Source organism: Phascolarctos cinereus, unplaced genomic scaffold, assembly GCF_003287225.1.
Source record: "Phascolarctos cinereus isolate Bilbo 61053 unplaced genomic scaffold, phaCin_HiC Scaffold_4;HRSCAF=312, whole genome shotgun sequence".
Taxonomy (NCBI): domain Eukaryota; kingdom Metazoa; phylum Chordata; class Mammalia; order Diprotodontia; family Phascolarctidae; genus Phascolarctos; species Phascolarctos cinereus.
The window spans coordinates 201,991,813-202,009,051 of NW_027555847.1; the positions used below are offsets into that span (position 1 = coordinate 201,991,813).

General features: G+C 38.7%; 1 protein-coding gene across 1 annotated transcript in view; it reads left to right on the top strand.

Moving 5' to 3' along the window:
- Window positions 1-17,239, top strand: part of PTGR1 (prostaglandin reductase 1) — a 44,940-nt gene that overhangs the window by 19,051 nt on the left and 8,650 nt on the right. Inside the window, exons 5-8 of the mRNA XM_020976216.1 lie at window positions 381-548; window positions 6,036-6,153; window positions 6,900-7,055; window positions 15,795-15,900. Of these exons, the coding sequence (XP_020831875.1) occupies window positions 381-548; window positions 6,036-6,153; window positions 6,900-7,055; window positions 15,795-15,900 (548 nt within the window). The remainder of the gene's footprint in view (window positions 1-380; window positions 549-6,035; window positions 6,154-6,899; window positions 7,056-15,794; window positions 15,901-17,239) is intronic.

The following is a 17,239-nucleotide window of genomic DNA, read 5'->3' on the forward strand; positions in this document are numbered from 1 at the left end:
TTTTTTTAATTGTGTACAAAGATGGCTTCACTTCCTCATTACCTGCTCTATCCCCAAGTTTTTGTAATGTGTCTTCTGCTTCCCAGTGTACTAGTGTTTTCTCTAAGGTCACCAATGACCTCTCAATAACTAAAAGTTGTCAAAGTGGGTGGGAGTTAGACTGAGTCTAAAAGAGCTAAAAAAAAAAAAGAGCAAAGAAATCAAGACTTGTTAATGCAAGTTACTGTTAATATAGTTTTTGGATAAACCTTAACATTCAATAGTTGCATTACCACACCAGTATTCTTATGAACACTAAACAGTTATCTTCCCATTTCTCTTAGAAAAAGAGAGAAGGAGAATTTTATAAATTTCACTGATTTGAATACTTTTTCTTTCAGAGTTGTGGAAAGTAAGAACTCAGCCTTTCCAGTAGGTAGCACTGTGGTGGCTCGTTCTGGATGGACAACCCACTCCATCTCTGATGGAAAAGACCTAGAGACTTTGCTTGCTGAGTGGCCAGACAAGTTACCTATATCTTTGGCTCTGGGGACCATTGGCATGCCAGGGTGAGTCATCTGGATTTGTTTCATTTAATTCAACACAGTAAAATTCAACTGTCCCAGGCTATTAATCTGGGAAAATATGCTTCTCAGAAATGTAAAAATTATCCGAAGGGAAGGGATTTTGTGCTTTGCAAAGCAAAAGGAATGAGAGCAAGAGAAAGACTAGGGGAAATAGGCTTATGCTATTAGATACAGCATAAGGGCTTAGAAGAGGTGAGGAGAAAGTAGGGCAAAGAGATAATAGTAGTAGCATGTAACCTCTAGCACAGGCACTACTGAGAGAATAAGAAAGGGCATGGAAGGTATGGTCAAAAAGATGCACCTGTTAACTGACTTTGTAGCAGTCATTATTACTTAAGCTTTGATGTGCTTTGTGCCTCAGATAGATTACAGTGCAACCTAGCACAAAAGATTTTCTCTGGGACATGTCCAACATACAGAAACACAAATATAGAAACACAGAGAAAGCCACATAAGTAACTAGACTGCCCAGAGTCATATGGCTGTGCCATGAAAAACTCTCTGTTGGCTCTCTAGCTTTCCCTCTTTCTAATACAATTAGTTCTGTAGCCATTGTATAAAGGCAAATTTAGGAATACCAATCCAGAGGCCCAGACTCACCCTGATTACAAGCATCCTGCAGGCAGCCTGTGAGTGTATGGGGGGGGGGGCTGATACTTACACTGGGGTTATATTCAATAGTTCTTGTCATTTCTACCTTCCATGGCTCAATTGCCTAGCCTTCCAAAGTAGCTGTTTCATGTATTTTCTACTTTAAAAAATAAGTAGTGACATCACCATGTCATAAAATTCTCACAAACTGTCTTGGATGACGTCATTGTACTGAGATAATCCCCATTCACTTCTGCCCCCTAAAATGTTCCCTTCCCCTATAACATGTCCTCAGTGAGATCTCTGGGTACCTCCCCTCCTCTCATACCCACACATTTTGCTGACTCCCTGACATACACACACACACGCCAGAAATATATTAAAGAAGTTAAATTTGGCAGAAGTTATGTCAGTCATTGGTTTATGTTTTTAATGTGTCAAATTTGGTTGAAATTAGGTATCCCTCTACCTAATGTTAATAAACTGAGAAAAATGATGAGGTGAAACACAATTATATGATGTAATTGTTTCCATAATTACAGTGTTATAAATGGAAAATTGGATATCAAGTAGTCAAATCAGGCTATAAATGCATAAATGCAGAGATCTGAGACCATAATAGGGGAAAATGAGGAGTAGGCTGGGCAGAGAAGGATTGCTTAGACACAATACCAGATATGATATAGAAACTGGGAACCCCAATTCATCAGAGGGATCTCTGAGGTTTGTAACTCAAAGATGAGAAGTATGTATGAATTTATGTGAAAGTAAATTATCACCAAAGTTAAATAATAATAATAATAATAATAGTGACTTTTATAGCACTTCAAAGTTTTCAAAGTGCTTTACATATGTTATCCCACTTGATCATCACAACAACCCTATGAGTCAGGTGCTATTATTATCCCCATCTTACAGAGGAGAAAACTGAGACTTACAGAGATTAAGTGACTTCCCCAGGATCAGACAGTAGATGTCTGACATGAGATTTAAACTCACATCCCCAAGTCTATTGATCTATTTGATGTACCATCTAGCTGCAAAAGCAATCTGGTGAAGTCCTAGAAAGGGAATGAGAAGACAAACTATCTCTTTCCTCTCCTAGAATCTCTTAAACTCTATTTTAAGATCCAGCTAGAAAACACAGAATGACAGTATCTCAGTGTTGGAAAGAACTTCAGAGTTACAAGTAAGGCATCCAGCCATTGTTTGAAGCCCTCTGGTGAAGGCAACACCATAGCTCCAAAGAAACATCAATTCTACTACAGGATAGCTCTGGTTATTAGCAAGTCAATCAAATCTAAACCTGCCTCTTTGAAATTTCCATCCTTTGGTCTAATTGGAAGGATAAGGAAGGGGGGAATGGAAGGGGAGTGGAACAAGTCTAATCCCTTTTCCAGGTGACAGCCTTTCAAAAATACTGGAAGGCAACATCAGTTGGTACCCCTAACTTTTCCCTTTTTCAGACTAAAGGTCTCCAGTATCTTCTGCAATTCTCATAAGACATGACCTTGTGGCCCCTAATCAATGTCCTTCATGAAATGTGAAATCTAGAAAGTTTTGAATATTGTCTCTCAAAACAAGCATTTGAAATGCCCACAGCTGGATTCAATCCATTTCTCCCAGAGGAACAGAGCAATGGAAAAAATGCTGAGCCCTAGTACAAAAACATTGAAGCTGGAAGACAGTAGATTAGAGCCTGAACTTGTAGGTTTAACATACAAATTTCCCTATTGAAGAGCCTGGAAGACCAGAGCAACAAAAGGGATAGCAACTTTGAACTTGTACAAGTGAGGCAAAAAGCTGTTAAAACTTGAAGATTTTTTTTTCCTTTTCTGTTTTCCTTTATGTTCCAGAAGTAAATAGGTGGAAAATAGCACTTGAAGGCTCTTTGTTATGAATAGAACTCCAACTGTTTATGTAAAGCCTTTAAAATCTTTTGTGGTATTTAATTATCCTAGTGAAAAACAGAGACTGACAGGAATGTGGGGTTTCAGTTCCATTCCCCAAGAGCGTGGCCCTGGGGCGGGACAGCTGCTTCCCGAGCTTCCGGCCCACAGACTGAAGGGGAATCCAGTGGCTGATCAGAGAGGGATCTCTTTGCCAGTGCTCAGGCAGGAATCTCTTGCTTTGCCCCTGTTTGGATCTGGGTCACTGTTCTGGGCGGTGGTGCTGGGGTGAGGAGGAACGCTGGCGTGGTAGAGCTTGGAGTGGCTGTGGAGAGGAACCCTTCCTCACAGTTACAGGACAGAAAGGAATACTTGTGGTCACAGGCCAGGAAAGGAGAAAACACCTCACCCCTTATCATTCCACCTTGCAAGAACTGAAAATTTAGAGGTCCCTACAAGTATCTCTGAAAACAGCTGTACAAACCCCTGAAGCTTGGGACAATACATTCTCCACATTGGAAGCAGACTCTTACCTTAACAAAGAGTTTAAAACTCAAGTAATTGGCTGGGATCATGAGCAAGCAGCGCAAAAAGAGTCAGACCACAGAATTGTACTTTGGTGAAAAAGAAGATCAAAATATACAACCAGAAGAAGACAACAAAGTCAAAGCTCCTACATCCAAAGCCTCCAAGAAAAATATGAATCCGTCCCAGGCCTTGGAAGAGCTCAAAAAGGATTTTGAGAAGCAAGTAAGGGAAGCAGAGGAAAAACTGGGAAGAGAAATGAGAGTGATGCAAGAAAATCATGAAAAACAAGTCAACAGCTTGCTAAAGGAGACCCAAAAAAATACTGAAGAAAATAACACCTTAAAAAATAGCCTAACCCAAATGGCAAAAGAGGTCCAAAAAGCCAATGAGGAGAAGAATGCCCTAAAAAGAAAAATTGGCCAAATGGAAAAGGAAGTCCAAAAGCTTACTGAAGAAAATACTTCCTTAAAAATTAGAATAGAGCAACTGGAAGATAGTGACTTTATGAGAAATCACGACACAGTAGAACAAATCCAAAAGAATGAAAAATTAGAAAACAATGTGAAATATCTCATTGGAAAAACAACTGACCTGGAAAATAGATCCAGGAGAGAGAATTTAAAAATTATTGGACTATCTGAAAGCCATGATCAAAAAAAGAGCCTAGACATCATCTTTCAAGGAAAACTGCCCTGATATATTAGAACTGGAGGGCAAAATAGAAATTGACAGAATCCACAGATCTCCTCCTGAAAGAGATCCCCAAATGAAAACTCCTAGGAATATTGTAGCCAAATTCCAGAGTTCCCAGGTCAAGGACATTAAAGGACCACAGGGCATGGAATATAATATTCCAGAGGGCAAAGGAGATAGGATTAAACCAAGAATCACCTACCCAGCAAAACTGAGTATAATCCTCAGGGGGGAAAATGGTCATTCAGTGAAATAGAGGACTTTCAAGCATTCTTGATGAAAAGACCAGAGCTGAATAGAAAATTTGACTTCCAAATACAGGACTCAAGTGGAACATGAAGAGGTAAACAGGAAAGAGAAATCATAAGAGACTTATTAAGATTGAACTGTTTTACATTCCTGCATGGAAAGATGATGTATATGTAGATAGATAGATAGATAGATAGATAGATAGATAGATAGATAGATAGATAGATAGAGAGCACAGGGTGAGTTGAAGATTAAGGGGTCATATCTGGAGAATAAAATTAAGGGATGAGAGAGGAGAAGAAGAAAGGGAGAGGTAGAATGGGGTAAACTATCTCACAAAAAAAAAACAGAAAGAAAAGTCTCTTACAGTGGAGGGGAAACAGGAAGGTGAGAGAGAATGAGTGAATCTTATTCTCATAGGATTTGGCTTAAGGAGGGAATAACAAACACATTTAATTGGGTATGCAAATCTGTCTTACCCTACAAGAGAGCAGGGGGATGATAGAGAGGAGGGTAGATTGGGAAAGGGAGTATTCAGAAGTAAATACCTCTGAGGAGGGACAGGGTCAAAAGAAAGAATAGAATAAATGGGAGGGCAGGATAGGAGTAAGGGAAATAGAGTTAGTTTTTCACAACATGTCTACTATGGACGTGTTTTGCATAACTGCACGTGTACAACCTATATTGAGTTGCTTGCCTTTTCAATGAGGGTGGGTGGGGATGGAGGAAGAGAGAAAATTTGAAACCTAAAGTTTTAAAAACATATGTTTTTAAAAAATGTTTTCACATGCTACTGGGAAATAAGAAATACAGGAAATGGGGTACAGAAGTCTATCCTGCCCTACAGGAAAATAGAAGGGGAAGGGGATAAGAGAAGGGGAGAGAGATAGAAGAGAGGACAGACTAGGGGAAGAGGTATTCAGAATGCATGCCATCTTGGGGTGGGAGGAGTGGGGAGATGGGGTATAAATTTGGAATTCAAAAACTTGTGGGAGTGAATGTTGAAGCTAAAAATAAATAAATTTATATTAAAAAATTTTTTTAAGTTAAAAAAAAAAGTAAAAGAAAAACAGAGACTGAAACTGAGATACCAGGATGACTTCTGATCCATTAAAGCATGTTGCAATTGGTACTTGAATTGTTAATGACATTACTGTGAAATAACAGATTTCTGTGGAATATGCTTTTATTTCTAAATGGCTTACTAGCAGTTTCTAGACACCAGTATTCTAATATTTAAATGCACAATTGTTTCTAAAAAGAACACCCATCATCTATCCTGGGAATCATAAAGGGGTGCATTAGAGGACATAATAAAAGATTAATAGCATGAGGGAATACCAAGTAAAGATTGCTTTTTCTATATCTACTTCCCTTTTTTCCTTCCCCTTCTCCTCTTCCCATTCATCCCATCCATCCCATCCCTTCATGAACTAAAGCGAAGAGACTTTTATTGCTTTATTTGATTAATGAAGTCCATACATTGCAGTTACCAGGATGTTTGCTTGCCTCTCCTCAGCTTAACAGCCTACTTTGGGCTCCTTCACATCTGTGCTCCGAAGGAGGGAGACACTGTGATGGTCAATGCAGCCGCAGGAGCAGTGGGCTCAGTGGTAGGACAGATTGCCAAGATCAAAGTAAGTGATAGGACAAGTCACTTTGCATGTCAGGGCCTCATTTACCTCATCTGTAAAGTGAAAGGATTGGCTAATGTTTTCCTTAAGATCCCTTCCAGTCTGGAAATTCAATGACTGTGAAGCTATTATTCCATCATTCATTTCAAATAGAAGAGATCATTTACCCTGTCAAAATATGAATTGGAAGAGAGGGACCATGGGGAATCAGATCCGAGTCCTTTTAAGATAAATTATATGCTGTTATTTGTGAAATCATCACACTCAAGTCCAAACTGTATTTCTCTAACACAGGAGTCCTTAGTCTTTTTTGTGTCCTGGGATTGGCAGTCTGGCGATGCCTGTGGACCCCTTTTCAGAATGCTTTTAAGTGACTAAAAATAAAATACATAGGATTTCAAAGGAAATCACTACCTTGGTCATTTCACTTTTTTTTTTTAAGTAAGGGCATATTCAACACTCTAACAGCCTACCAAAGAGATGGTGGCATCTCTGTTCTGGGGTTTTGTTGCATGAACAAGCCCAACAATAAAGTATTGAATAATCTTGAATGGTACAGGCCTCGCATTGCCTCCTGGTTGGAAGATTCTATGAATACTTAAAATTTCTAAAGCCTTTTTCTTCCAAAGAAATGGAGCTGCTATTTAGAGTGACTTGGAATTCTTCTGGGGCTAGGTAAGATTGAGTTATAGGCCATCTTTGAGTCTTTTAAAAAAGTAAGTAGTTTCTTTTTCTCCTTTTCTCTTTAGGGCTGCAAAGTGGTTGGCTCTGCTGGCTCAGATGAAAAGGTTGCATTCCTTAAAAAAGTTGGTTTTGATGTTGCCTTTAACTATAAGACAGTAGGATCTTTAGAAGAAACACTGAAGAAAGCTTCTCCAGATGGCTATGATTGCTATTTTGACAATGTAAGTCCAAATCATTTTCACCAAAGAGGGCATCACCTTAACCCATCACAACAAAGCACTGCGCCTGGGTAGACATTTCATGGATCCTCATATGTGGAAGAGAAGAAAGTTGTAGAAAGGGTTGTATGAGGGTTTTACAAAGTCTCATTAAGCTTGTTCCCATGCCCTTGTGTGGGACAAAGGAATGAAGATTTCTCCTGTGATTAATCCAGAGAGCTGTTATAGAAATTCAAATCCATTCTCAGGGAGCCAGTAGCTTTGATTTGCCTGTGAAGTAAAAATTATTCATAAACTTTATATTTGGGAGACTTTGAGGGGATTTTGCAATTATTTCAGAAAAACCCAGAAGGTAGACAATTCCTGGTGTACTTGAAGAGTCCTTCTATGAGAGAGAAACCTCCAACTTTGCCCTGCCTCTCTGGTGTGGGAAGTCTCAGTTTCTACTATGGAAGCCTTTCAGCCCCAACCCATGACAGGTTCCACCCACAGGACCACTTAAAGAATTGGACATAAGAATGAACCTTTAAAAAAAATTTATTTATTTCTGAGGTTTTATATATAGCTGTTTCAGTGAATGCTAATGCATCTCTGCAGTGGAAGTTGCACTTAGTAAGTGCTTAAGACATATGAAAATTAATGAAGTCATGATACAACTCATCTCTATTCACAGAATCTCAAGAGTTGGAAGTTATCTCAGAGGCCATCTAGTCTAACCTATCCTTCAGAAGGAATCCCCTTTACAGCATCCATGGTCATCCAATCTCCACTCAAAGATCTCTATTGATGATCTCTATTGTTATCTGCTATATATCTCGAGGTAGCCCATTCAACTTTTAAGCAATTCTATTTGACAAGAAGCTCTTCATCACATCAAGGCAAAATCTGCCTCTTTTCAAGGCATTTTTTTCCTAGTTCTATCCTCTGTAGTCAAACAGAACAAAGCTAGTCCCCTTTTGTTCAGCATTTCAATTGTGTTCAACTCTTTGTGACCCCATTTAGGGTTTTCTTGGCAAAGATACTTGGAGTGGTTTGCCATTTCCTTCTCCAGTTCGTTTTGTAAATAAAAAACTAGGGCAAACAGGGTGAAGTGACTTGCCCTAAGTCATACAGCTAGTAAGTGTCAGAAGCTGGATTTGAACTCAGGAAGATGAGTCTTCCTGGTTTCAGGCCTGGCTCTCTATCCACTGTACCACCTAGCTTCCCCTATAACTATCCTTCAAATATCTAAAAGCTATTGTGTCCCACTTTTACCCTTCAAGTGTTCTCTAAGTCAAACATTCCTAGATACTTCAATAGGTTCTAATATGGTATTGTCTCCAGGAACTTACCATCCTGGTCACCTCTTCTGGATACAATTTCATCTTCTCAACATTCTTAAAATTTGGTACCCAGAATTTAACACAATATTTCAGATATAGTCTGACCAAGGCAAAGTATAACAGTGCTATCAACTCCTTCATTATAGACATGATATATAGCTATCAATGAAGCCTAAGATACAATTGGCTTTTTGTTCTCTCTTTCCATGTCATGCTTTGCTTTTGATGACTATTGAGCTTGAATTCATTAAAATTCTCAGACTTTTTCCCTCAAAAATTTATCCTCATTAGGTTTCATCTCATTAGATTTGGCCTATCACTCTAACCTATCAAGAATTTCTGAGATCCTGAATCATCCTGTAAATGTGTTAGCTATGCCTCCTAGCTTGTGTCATCAAATCATTAAACATTCATTAAGTGCCTACTATATGCCAGGCACTGTGCTAAACCCTGGGGATATAAAGAAAGAAGAAAAAAATTCTTGCCTTTAAGGTGCTTAAGGTGTCAAGAAGACAACATGAAAATAACACTATGCAAACAAGATGTATGAGGGTCAATTATGAGAAAGTCTTTTTACAGAAGACAGGATTTTACTGAGACCCGAAGGAAGAGACAAAAGAGGAGAAGATTTCAGGCTAAAATGTTCGTAAGCATGAAACATTATGTTTTCATCCATTTCATTGACAAGTGCAAGGTCAAGGGTAGTTCCCTGAGGAACTCTAGAGACCTCTCTCTTGATGTCTCATTAACAACTACTCTTTGGGTGCAATCATTCAACTAGATCCAAGTCTGCCTAAAGCTATTGTAATCTAACAGTCATCCATTCACCTTGTCTACAAGTATAATATGAGAAAAATTACCAAGTGCTTTGCTGAAATACAGATATACTATGTCTTTGCTGATCTATCAATCAAATTACCATGTAAGAGATATATGATGATAAGTTAACATATTCCTAATGAAGTTCTGTATGCTTCTCTTCTATATGCATATAAATCATCCTTTTAACCATGCATAACACTGCCGTCTAGAATTTTGCTAGGAATCAAATTTAAACTCACTGGTCTACAGTTTGGAGAAGCTAGGCTATTTCCTTTTTAAAAGAAGAACATCTGTTCATCTCCATTCTCTGGCTTATGTAAGGAAAGAAATGTTTCTAGACAAAGTGGAAGAAACATCCCAGCAAGGAAGCCAGAAAAAAATAATCCTGAGGTGATGGAGATAAATCAGTATTAAGAGGAAGATGAATAAAAGCACATGGTGAACAAGCAAAGAAAAACAGACAGAGAAACTCTGAATTATTCTATGCATTCTAAGATTGAATCCCCAGAGGACAGATGCTATTCCCTGGTTCTAAAGGCTCCTTGCCTTTCCTATTTATGTATGACCTTCAAAAGAAAGAGGTCATATGATAGAGAGCTGGCCTTTGAGCTAGAAAGCCCTGGGTTCAAGTCTTATCACTGACACACACTGGCTGTCTGATTCTAGACAAGTCACTTAACCTCTAATGTTTTAGGCTACTGCTAAAATTATAACTTGCAAGGAAGGTGCCAACTTGACTTAATAGAGGAAATTCCCTTATCTGGAAGTTCTCTATAAGAATTAAAACTTAGGTCTAGTCCCTATCCCTAACCCAATAACCTTGGGTAAATCACCAAATCTCTAAACTAAGGAGGCTGGACTAAATGATCTTGAAGGTCTCTCCCAGATCTAAGTTCTATGAGCCTATGAAGTCCAGAATATGTTAAACATATAAATTAAGAGGTAATGAATCACTTGGTCAAAATAATTCACTGAAATGTTCTATTAAAACCAGGCAGTGCTGTTACATTTTCACAACTACAGAATTTAATTCAAAAAATTAATTTCACTTAAAGAAATCTGATTTCGAGGCATCTAGGTGGCACAATGCATAGGGCACTGGCCCTGGAGTCAGGAAGACCTCAGATACTTACTAGCTGTGTGACCTTGGGTACATCATTTAACCCCTATTGCCTCCAAAAAAAAAACTGATTTATACATATCCTTTTGGGAATAAGCCTATTGTATGAATCAAATTATCCATTAAAAAAATTGGTTTTCTGTGTGCAGTACCCACTCTGGGATATTCTTCCAACTTGAGCTCATCTTCCAAGGTCTACCCCCCAGAGGGCAGTTGCTACTCCTATTCTCTAAAGTATCCTCTGGGTCTGAACTTCTGCCACTATAGCCATGAACTCCCACTGGTGTACTTCCCATTGTGCCAATATACACAATGAGCTCTTAACAAAAGTTTTTAATAAGATGGCATAGCAAAAACATTAGCTACAAAACATTCCTCCAATAAGCCTGGATCATACTCTCACAGAAAACCACGTATCAGAGTGAGGATTCTGGAAGATGATGGAGTAGGTCAGAAAATTCCAAGCTCTCCAATTTTCCCCCACAGACAAGACAAAATAGTGCTTCAGGGTGAACATAGAATGGTAAAAGTAAACGAGAGTTGTGGCAGAACAGTAGTCCTCCTGGGACAACCAGGAGAAGACTGGAGGAAAAATCCTAGGACCAAGGTTTGGTCCCTGTGAAGTGTAAACACCTCCAGGCTAGTTCTGCTGAAACAGCAAGTGGTGAGCCCTGGGGCTAGCTGGGTTAGAAGGTAGTCTCAGCCCCACCCATAGGAATTTTTACCTCCTGGACAGTGTGAGGAGTCAGGTATCTGAGCTGGGGAAGATTGAGGGAACCTTTGCTGATAAACGATGGCAGACCCAGCTGTGCTACCCAGACATGGCCCTGGATGAGAAGGAACCAGCATACCCCTGGTGAGTGCAAAAGCAGTGGGGTGGGAACACTGCTGGCTGTGGGGACTGACAGGAGAGCAAAGTTTTTGGTTTTGGTTCCAGGCCATAGGGGAGAACTGAAGGAATGTCTAAAGCCACAGGCACCATCCCCGATGCCCCAGGAATACAGGTGATTACAACAAGAAGCTGCTACAATTTTTTTTTAAATGAGCAGGCAAAGGAGAAAGAACTCAACTACATAAAGTTACTAGGGGAATAAAGGAGACTGGGGTTCATCTTCAGAGGAGGATACTGAAGCAAACTAAGCAAAGAGTAATGTCAAAAGGTCACCTGCCCTGAAAGAATTCATAGAACTTTTAAAAGACTTTAAAAATCAAATGAGAGAGATTGAGGGAAATTTTTTTTAAAATAAGAACAATCCAAGAAAAACAAGAAGATTATGAAAAGAAAGTAAACCAACTGGAAAAGGAGATCCAGAATCTTAAAGAAGAAAATGACTCCTTGAAATGAGAAGTGGGCAAGGGAAGCTAGCAAAGTTATAAGAGACCAAGAAAAAATAAAACAAAATATAAAGAATGAAAAAAAATAGAAGAGAATGTGAACCATCTCGCAAGAAAAAGAACTGATCTGGAGAACAGATCAAGAAGAGAAAACATAAGAATAAGCAGACTACCTGAAAGCTGTGATCAAAAAAAAGAAAAAGAATCTTGATACAATAATACAAGAAATAATTAAAGAAAATTGTCCTGAAACCTTAGAATAAGAGGGAGAAGTAGAAATAGAAAAAAATTCATCAATCACCACCTGAAAAAATCCTACGAGGAAAACCTACAGAAATATCATAGTCAAATTCTGACACCCTCCAGCTTAAGGAGAAAATAGTTTGAGCTACAAGAAAAAAAAAGAATTTAAATACGGTAGAGCCACAGTTGGAATCACACAAGACCTAACAGCAGTGACCCTTAAAGACCCATGGGTCTTGGAACACTGTATATTGAAGAGCAAAAGAACATGGTTTGTGGCTGAAAATATCATACCCAGCAAAGTTAAGCATAATCCTCAATGAAAAAAAAGTGAATATTCAATGAATTGCCAGACTTTCATGATTTTGTTGCCAAAAAAACCTTGAACTTAATAGAAGATTTGACACACAAGATCTAAGAGAAATATAAGGTACACATCAAAGACTAATCACAAGGGACTCAATAAGGACAGACTGTTGACTTTTTATATGAGGAAATATAAAATATATGTCTAAGATTTTTATTAGTAATTGGGTAATTTGAAAGAAAGATTGGGGTAGACCTGAGTATGATGTGATTCTAAAAATTAAGACAATTTAGGAAAAGGTAAAAAAAAGTTATGATCTTATACAAATGAGGTGTGAGAGGAAGAACTTTCACAGAGAAATTAGATGGGGCAGGAGGGCTGGTAGTTGTGAAACCCTACTCTCATCAGGAATGGGTGAAAGAGGGAACAACACACACACATATGTATGTATATATGTATAAAAATCTTCTAAATTCAGAAATAAATAAATAGGCTAGGAGATAGGAAGGGGGGAGATAATAAAAAAGGGATTTTTAGAGGGAACCCTACTCACATCAGATCTGGGTTAAAGAGAGAACAATATATACATTTAGAAAGGAATAAGAGTCTTCTAAAGTTAGAAAGAAATAAGAGGGTAAGGGAATAGGATAAAGGGGGATAAAATTATCCTAGATTATTATCCTAGAATTATCCTAGATTAACAGGAATGGGATATGTGAGTGTGTGTGTGTGTGTGTGTGTGTGTGTATGTATTTGGAAGGCTATAAAAGTCTTCTAAATTCAGAGAGAAACAAGACAGTAAGGGGAAAGCATGGGGGTGGGTAATGGATAAGGGAGCAATCTTTGGTGGGGGTAGGGTAAGTAATAGGAGGGCAAGGTAGCATGTAGAAGTAAAGTAGAACAGTGAGGAGGAATAGGAAATAAGAGATACAAATACAAAATAAAGATCAGGAGTAGATTTATTAGGAAAAAGAGCAGGGATAGTAACCATGATCTCAGACAAAGTTAGAGGTAAAATAGACTTAATCAAAAGAGAAAACTAGGGAAGCTACTCTATAAGTCAGCCATATTAATCAATATTGCTTTAGACTATTTAAAATAACTAGTCAGTACAAGGTTGGAATGTTGCTGTAGTGTAGGAAATGATGAGTTGGTGGACTTAGAAAAATATGGAAAGACTTGGACTGATGAAGGAAGATGTGTGATAGCCACCTTCAGAGAAACTAAAGACAAACAAGTATAGTACGGTCTTACATTGATATGTATGAATGTATATATGTATATATGAGTATAATTATAGATATCTAAGTATATGTATGTGTATGTAAGTGCATGTGTGTATGTGTATATGTATGTATATATATATGTTTGTGTGTATATGTATTATGTGTGTTTATGTGTATACACACACATACACACACACTTGTAGACTTGGAGGGGGAGGGGAAAAAAGAACAAAGTAAAAAGTACACAGCACAGAACAAAAGAAAACTTACAAGGAAACAAAGAAAAGATGGACAGCTCTGAACACATGTGTAGTATTTATTATATAAGCCTTTTTTTGAAATGGAAATTTATTGCTATATATTTTGAATCCTCTCTTACATTCTGCTGTTCACATAGTAATGCTTTTTTTTCTTTTCTTCTTTTGTATTTAAGTTTTAGCATTTAAGTTTATAATGTTTCTTTTTATTTTCTTATTGTGCATTTCAGTTTCAGCATTTAAGTTTACAATAAATTAATTTAAAAAATAAAAAAAACCACATATTTATGGGAGGAGTAGGTATAAACTTTGAATATGCTGGAGGTGAGGAATATGTGAAGGGAACATGTGTCTGAGCTGACTCACATTTCCAGAACTTCAGGGTCTTGGTGTCCATTCTATCCCAGTGGAGTCCTTATTATCAGGAGTTAACCCCCAATCAAAACATCTCAGCTAGAAGTGCTACTCAGCTGTGTTCCCAGAGTTTGCTCCTCTCTAGATTGCTGGCACTATTGCTCTAGAGTTCATAACCAGCCAGGAGTCATACTCCTTGACACTACTTCGTCCCCTGTGTGACTGCCTTGCCATATCCATGTCTGATCAGAGGGAGTGTTTTTGTTCCCATAGGCACGTGCCAAACTCTGTACACCTGACTCTATAGTTGGTGAGTGGGATGTTCCTTCTGACAGAGTGGCCTTGCTGCTATGTCCATGGAGAAAGAGAGAAACATCTCTTCCCTGAAATAGAGGTCTCTTTCATAGGAAGCTTTCATCCTACATTCACCTAAACTACTGAACTCAGCTAGGACTTAACTGTTTAACTGCTGAAAGCCCTGCAAACGAGTGTTTAATATTAACTTATTGAAGAAGAATATTCACACTTCACATAGGGATCAGAGAGTATTAATACCTTATTAAACACATTAAATAAATCTTACCATCTGAGACCATTTCCCACAATTACATCAACTGGGTTAGCTGGTTGTTGTCCATCATTCTCAAAAAGGACCAAAATGACATTACTATGTTAGAGTCAAATTATAGTGTATCCGTCTATGGCTGATCAGACCTATACGAGCTCTGAATGCTCTACTGTAGGTAGGGCACAAATATGAGAACACTTGGAATGGATTCTCTAAATTTATGCATTTCAAGTTTCTTTTGAGCTATTTCAATTCTGCTTTGCTCATAGAGCATATCACCCTCTCTGATGAGGTCAGTCCCTTGATAGGCAGTCCTGTGCCAGTGTCTCCTATATCACACAATTCCAAGTTCTTAAGAGAGATCTTGAGAGTGTCCTTGTATCACTTCTTCTGACTACTATGTGAGCATTTGCCCTGTGTGAGTTCTCCATAAAATAATCTTTTTGGCAAACGTATGTTTGGCATCCAAACAACATGGCCAGCCCATAGGAGTTGCATTCTCTGCAGTAGAGTTTGAATGCTTGGCAGTTTAGTTTGAGAAAGTACCTCAGTCTGCTATTTTATCCTGCTAGGTGATCTTCAGAATCTTCCTAAGACAATTCAAATGGAAATGATTCCATTTTCTGGCATGCAGTTGGTATAATGTCCAGGTTTCACAAGTGTACAACAATAAGGTCAGCACAACTGCGTAGACCTTCAGTTTGGTAATAGAGTGTGTTCAAAGAAGACTAGTACTTCTGGTTTGAGGACTGCAGAGCCCTTATCAGAGCTGCTTTCCACCTTTGGAGTCCGCCTGATTCACTTAACTCTCACCTATGGCTACAAGAAGCTGTAGCATGCACAGCAGCCATCCCCTGGGAAATCATTTTGGCAGACAGGCAAAATCAAGTGAGAAGAGGGGTTAAGACTAAATGTCCTTTCCATTACATGTATATCATAGATAATTCACAAATCTTATGAATGAGTGTTTGAACATAACACTCTGGTCATAGAGTTCTAGAGCTACCCACAGAAGGCATGCTAAAAATGCACTCGCTGGCTAGAAGAGGAAAGACAAATTACTGCTCTATTCTTCTACTATTTTGTTAAGTCAATAACTACTTGGGAATCTCAGTGGCCATAAGACAGGAATTACACTGATACTTGTAAATATTGATCTTTACTCTGGTTTTGTCTTTGATGCTTTAGGTAGGTGGAACATTTACAAATGCAGTTATCCCCCAGATGAAGAAATTTGGAAAAATTGCTATATGTGGAGCCATTTCCACGTACAACAGTGAAGAGCCTCAACAAGGTAAGGTAATAACGTACAGTCACAGATGTGGGTTGAACAAGTAAAATTGCATGAACATGATAATATGCCCATACCTTTGGGCATGGATAATTGTGTTATAGGAAATAACTCCATTTTAAAATAAGCTTCTATTGTGGTATAAACAGGCAGCTATGTTTAACCACATCCTTCATCCCAGTTCTTGTGTAAAGGAGAGTCAAAAAACAAGACAATCTAGCCTTTCTCAGACTTCTGAGGTCAAAAACAGACTAACAAATTAGAAAGTATCTGACTGATCCTCTGAAATATAACAAAATATCCCCGAGGCCAGTTACTTACCAACTTAAACCCAGAATGACTATGTATTAGCTGTATACTGTAAGTAGCTGTGGAAAATCGTTTGCATTGAAAAACTATTTGCCTTATAAGGATGAACCTTCCCAGTGGACTAATTGATCTTTCTCTTTGCTTTGGGTTGTCACTATAGATAAAATAAATTCCAAATTGTAAACAGTTTTATTGCCATGAGAGTTTAATCCATATCAGCATTTCCCCAAAACACCATCCTATCTGATTGTTCCATTCACCTCTTCGTTTCTGACTGTGGTCAACAACAAGGCCTCTGGCTTCCTCCCTTCCCTTTCTCTACCTCCTATTTCTAATTTCTCTTTTGAATGGAGTAGGGGGAAACAATATAGAATAAGGAAAGTCTCATTCTCTTCTTTGACATTTCTCTTACCTTTAAAAGGTCTCTTTCAATTTAATTTAATGGCTATTTTAGGAACAACTCTGACCACTTGGCTTATTTTGACCTCTTTTCCACTTAAAGAATACTAATGCCTCTCTCAGTGAACCTGGAGCAGTCCTAAGGGGATTGAATCAAGGGGAGTTGTGTCAGTTTCTAGACTTCTCAACCCACAAACACCAAAGACAATTTAGAAGGTCAGTAGGAAAGGTCTGTCAGACCTCAGTGAGGGAGGAGCTAAGTCAGGCCCCAGTACTGGTATAGCCCCAGGGTGGCAGCTATCTCAGGAGCCCTTGGCCTATAGACAGAGGGGGAATCTAGTGGCTGATCAGAGGGGCATTGCAGGGATCTCTTTGCTGGCACTGAGGCAGGATTCTCTTGCTTTACCTGTACTTGGATCTGGGTCCCAGCTCTGAGTGGCACTCCTGGGGTGAGAAGGAGTGCTGGGATGGTGGAGCTTGTGGTGGTGGTAAAAAGGGAATCCTTCTCACAGTTCCAAGGCAGAAAAGAGTGCTTATGGTCACTCATAGACCAGAGCACAGGCCAGGAAAGGAATAAACACCTCGCCCTTGATCGTACCACCTTGGAAGAACTGAAAATTTACAGGTCCTAGAA